The sequence below is a fragment of the Penaeus vannamei genome, chromosome 3 (assembly GCF_042767895.1).
Source record: "Penaeus vannamei isolate JL-2024 chromosome 3, ASM4276789v1, whole genome shotgun sequence".
NCBI lineage: Eukaryota > Metazoa > Arthropoda > Malacostraca > Decapoda > Penaeidae > Penaeus > Penaeus vannamei.
Window position 1 is genome coordinate 34,945,067 of NC_091551.1, and position 5,000 is coordinate 34,950,066.

The following is a 5,000-nucleotide window of genomic DNA, read 5'->3' on the forward strand; positions in this document are numbered from 1 at the left end:
ATATATATATATATATATATATATATATATATATATATATATATATGTATGTATATATATATATATATATATGTGTGTGTGTGTGTGTGTGTGTGTGCTAATATATGTGTGTATGTACATATATGTGTGTGCATTTATATCTTCATGTGTGTGTGTGTATATATATATATATATATATATATATATATATATATATATATATATATATATATATAATATATATATTTATATAATATATATATATTTATATATAATATATATATATATATATTCATATATATATGTATATATATATAAATGTATATAAAATACATATATATACATATATATATATATATATATATATATATATATATATATATATATATATGTATGTATGTATATGTATGCATATATATGTATATGTATGCATATATATGTATATGTATGTATATATATATACATAGATATATAGATATATGTATATATACATATATGTATATATATATGCTTGCAGCTGCCACCGCTGGCTAGCTTAGTGCGAAAAATGGAGCAGCTCCGCATAAGCCTCCCCTGCCAGCTTACAGCCTCTCCATCATCGAGACTTCTGCACTCCTTGTGGCCACCTTTGGAAACTGGTACCTTGTGGTCGCAGGCTAAACTATATTGGATCTCGGAGCAGCAGGAGGCCACAGAGGTACAGGGTCATGGCCCATCAGTGTGTGTGGACATGCCCTGAACTTGTACTAACTCCTGCCCCTGAGCCCCCTGGGGTTGATAGGAGGCTCAGGGGAGGTGGGATTTGCCAGTCCTCCTCCCCCCAGAGATGAACCTTCGGCAACGTCTCGTATAATTGAAAATGCTGGGGGGAGGCGAAATACTTCCACCCAACAAGAGAGGCCGGCTGTGGGCCCCTGGCGACTGCTAGGGCGCAGGTTAGGAACGGCAGCTACTCGTCCCACCTGCATTCTGGCAGCCGCCAGCCGGGAATGAAGCTTGTGGGGCAAAGCCAAAGGGAACCCCAGACGTGGATGTCAGGTTCTGCAGCCTGCCCAAGGGTAAACCTCAAGCGCTCTGCATCAGGATGATCAGTTGCCTCTACTATCAAGGGAACTAGGAAGCCGAGAGTTAAAGTGGCTGCTCTCTCGGTGGTGAGAAGACCTGGCAGGGGCACGATCAGTGTAGGTGGCTACACCTATTACCGGTCAGGCCGCAGCGATGGTCACCATCTTCAGGGAGTAGTCATAGCCATATCCAGCAGACTCCAGCCCTCGTTGGTTGAGGTTATTCCAGTTAATGAGCGCATAATGGTATTGAGACTGAAGCTAGCATTTAGCTTCATGTCTCTTATTGCTGTATACACTCTTACCAATGTTTGTAAACTCAATGTGAAAGAGATCTTTTGCACCAAACTTGCATCTGTGTCAGACAGTTGCCCCCAGCGAGATATTCATATTGTTCTGGGTGACTTTAATGCAGTATCTGGCTGTGATCGAGCTGGCTATGAAATGTCTGTTGGTCCCCATGGTTCGGGAGCTGATGCCATCAGCAAGAATACTCTCCTTTTCCCGGACTTTGCAAGGTCCCAGAATTTAAGGATTTCTGGCTCCTGGTACCAGCGCTCAGATCCACATCATTGGACGTGGTCCAGCAATGCGGGTAATGCAGCCAAGGAGATCGACCACATACTCCTTAGCATTTGTTGGAGGATTAGTTACAACTACCCTTCAGGTCCACTTCAAAACTTCCCAGCAGGTCAATGATCACCGTAGGGTGAGTGCTGAGACAATCTCTGGTTGTTTCATAGCACTCCACTATCTGATGGACCCTGTATTTCTGTGGAACAGCTTCATAGATGAAATGCTTGATGCAGCTCAAGAATCGATTGGTGAACGCCCAAGAGCAAGACAGAATTTTATCCCGCAGGAGATACTGGAAGCCACACATGCTTGTCGTTCTCAGGTGCACAGAACTTGGTAGCTGTTAATAAGGGGCAAGGAACAGTTTATTAGGAGTCTTGCTGAGGAGTTCGAAGGCCATTTCTTAGTAAATGACCTTCATCCTGCATACCAAGCCCTGAGAAAACTAAATTCCATGCCCTCTTCACAGGTGACTGCAGTTCGCTTAGTAAGTGGCCAGATCAGAATCTCGGGTAGTACCGAGATTCTGTTGCCGGACCCACCCATCAGTGAGGATCCATTCTCTGTAACTGAAGTTAGAGAGGCGATCTCCAAGCTGAAGAGTGGTAAAGCAGCAGGTACAAGTGGCATCCCAGCTGAATTGCTAAAGGCTGGTGTTGAACCTATGGCTTGGGGGTTACATGCTGTCCTGGCTGCCATCTGGCGGTCCAGTACCGTTTCTCCTGACCTGTTGTGGGGTGTGGTCATTCCTCTCTGAAAGAGGAAGGGGGACCGATGGGGCTGCAGCAATCACCGAGGCATCACACTGCTCAGGATACCAGGCAAAGTTCTTACCCACATCCTCCTGAGACGTATCAGAGATCACCTACTGAGGCATCAAAGGCAGGAGCAATCTGGAATCACTCCTGGCAAGTCCACAATTGATCGTATTCTGGTTCTTCGAGTCATTGTAGAGCGCCGTCGTGAGTTCGAGTGTGGGCTGCTTGCAGCCTACATAGACCTCAAGAAGGCATTTGATACGGTGCATCGAGAATCATTCTGGGAGATCCTGAGACTGAGAGGAATTCCAACAAGGATTATTGGACTAATAGCAAGTCTGTATACTGGTACTGAAAGTGCTGCAAAGTGTGGTGGGGGCCTGTCGAACTTCTTTCCTGTTAGTTCAGGAGTGAGGCAAGGCTGTGTCCTTGCACCAACACTTTTCAATATTTGCATGGACTGGATCCTGGGCAGAGCTACTGTACAAAGCCATTGTGTAGCAACTCTGGGTGATATGGTTACAGACCTTGACTTTGCCGATGATGTTGCTATTCTATCTGAGTCTTTGGAAACCTTAGTGGTGGCTCTGGATGCATTAGTAATGAAGCAAAGCCCTTGAGTCTAGAGTTTTTGGGGACTTGCTCGGAGAACCTGTTCGGTCAGTACATGCTTGCAGCGAGGATATTGAAGTCACAGAGAGCTTTACATACCTAGGTAGTGTAGTTCCAAGAAGACCAAGAAGTCAGAAGTCTGGCAACAGGGGTCATGAATCACTCTCGACAAAAGTATTTGGAGATGCCGGTACCTGTGCAAAAAGACCAAGCTACGGGTTTTTAAGGTCCTGATGATGCCAGTTTTGCTATACGGTAGTGAAACCTGGACATTATCCTGTGCTTTGGAGTCTCGTCTTGATACCTTCTGTAATAGGTCCTTGCGCCGGATCATGGCCACCTGGCTCCCTTCCCAAAGAATGCTCCTGCCCACTAGGTTGTACATATATATATATATATATATATATATATATATATATATATACATATATATATAATATATATATGTGTGTGTGTGTGTGTGTGCGTGTGTGTGTATGTCTATTTATGTGTATTCGTATGTATGTATATGAATATATATATATATATATATATATATATATATATATATATATATATATTTATATACATGTGTGTGTGTGTTCACGTATATTTATGTATATATATACATACATATATGTGCATATATGATATATATATATATATATATATATATATATATATATATATGTATATATATGTATATATATATATATATAGAAAAAATAATTTTTCATATATTCAAATTTATCATATTTTATACTCTTTTATAAACCATATTTATTTAAATGTAAATGTACACCTATTTTTTTGCATTTACTGTACCGTTAAGGTTTTGCGGGTAGCGTAACCAAACGGTCTTTAAAGGGCATATGTGAAGTAATTATCGTGCATTGTTTTTTCTTTGAATATTATTCAATAATGTATGCTTAGCCTATTCATGCAAAAAAAAAAAAAATCGAAGAGACCCTCTGGTATCCCCAAAAATCCAATACCAACGCCCTTAGGAACGAAGATGCAAAACTCGGCGGTCTTCGGCAATCCCGGTTGTGACGTCATTCCCAGGACCAGGGAGAATCTTGTTGAATAGCGTGATACACACAGTGCACCGCGAGTCAAGGATATCACGGTATTGTCCCAGTTTCAAGCTATTAAAGTTTGTAACAAAGGATGCTGCAGCATTGTGTAGCAATTCATTGTTCCCATTCATTCATGTCACCAGTTATTTGAATGGCCAAAAGACCGCGACAGAGCAAGGAAGTGGACACGTTTTGTGCATGCCAAGCAGAGCAACTTTCAGCCTGTGCCAACCAGCGTACTCTGCCTGATTGCTTTGCGATCAGAAAGGCTTACGACATGGGATTTGCAAAACGGTAGGCCATTTCCAATTTATATTTGTCATGATCACAACAGCGCAAAACAAACTCTGAAAGAGCGGTTTTGCTTGGCGGCGTAGCAAACATTCATTGCATGGGTATGTGACCAGTGTATTGCAAGTGAGCACGTATTACTACACAGAAATAAATACCGATGCCCCTCCACTCGCGAATGTGGCACGGGTGCAGACAAGAGATTCAAGAAATTTTGTACCATACAGAAGCAGGATCATATGTTCGACTATAAAAAATAATTTAGAAAATTACCATTCATTCATTCTCTTTGAGTCTCGACGCCACTCCATGTCTGGCTGGTTTGGCACAACTTTCACGACATCCACAGCGTCGGGCTCGTGCATGTACGGTCCAACAACCATCAACCCTTGATATTCCTCTTCTTCCAACTCTTCAAAGACGTGGGCACCCTCTGAAGAACTTTTACTAATGTCCTCGTCGGAATAATCTAATAAAACTTCACTGCCGCTGTAGTCTTGTAGTGAGTCCGCCATGTACAGTGTGTTGAATGCAGAGTAATGTGATCGTGTTCTGGAATTGACGTCATACATCCGGGTTCCGGATTTTCGCGGGAGAATATAACTTGACTTCGGAAAATCGAAATAAATCAGTTTTGGGGAATTATTTTCAGATTTCCTTTT

At 41.8% G+C, this 5,000-nt stretch overlaps 1 protein-coding gene across 1 annotated transcript; it reads left to right on the forward strand.

The window, feature by feature from the left end:
• The first annotated feature begins 526 nt into the window (after nucleotides 1–526).
• LOC138859880 (uncharacterized) lies at nucleotides 527–1,742 on the forward strand. The gene is made up of 2 exons (XM_070116213.1): nucleotides 527–676; nucleotides 1,089–1,742. Exons 1-2 carry the CDS (start codon nucleotides 527–529, stop codon nucleotides 1,740–1,742), a joined length of 804 nt encoding a protein of 267 aa, XP_069972314.1.
• Nucleotides 1,743–5,000: the final 3,258 nt, after the last annotated feature.

Coding starts and splice junctions, on each gene's coding strand:
- LOC138859880 (XM_070116213.1), top strand. CDS start 527: ATGGAGCAGCTCCGCATAAGCCTCCCCTGCCAGCTTACAGCCTCTCCA. Junction 677..1,088: donor AGCAGCAGGAGGCCACAGAG/GTACAGGGTCAT, acceptor TCTACTATCAAG/GGAACTAGGAAGCCGAGAGT.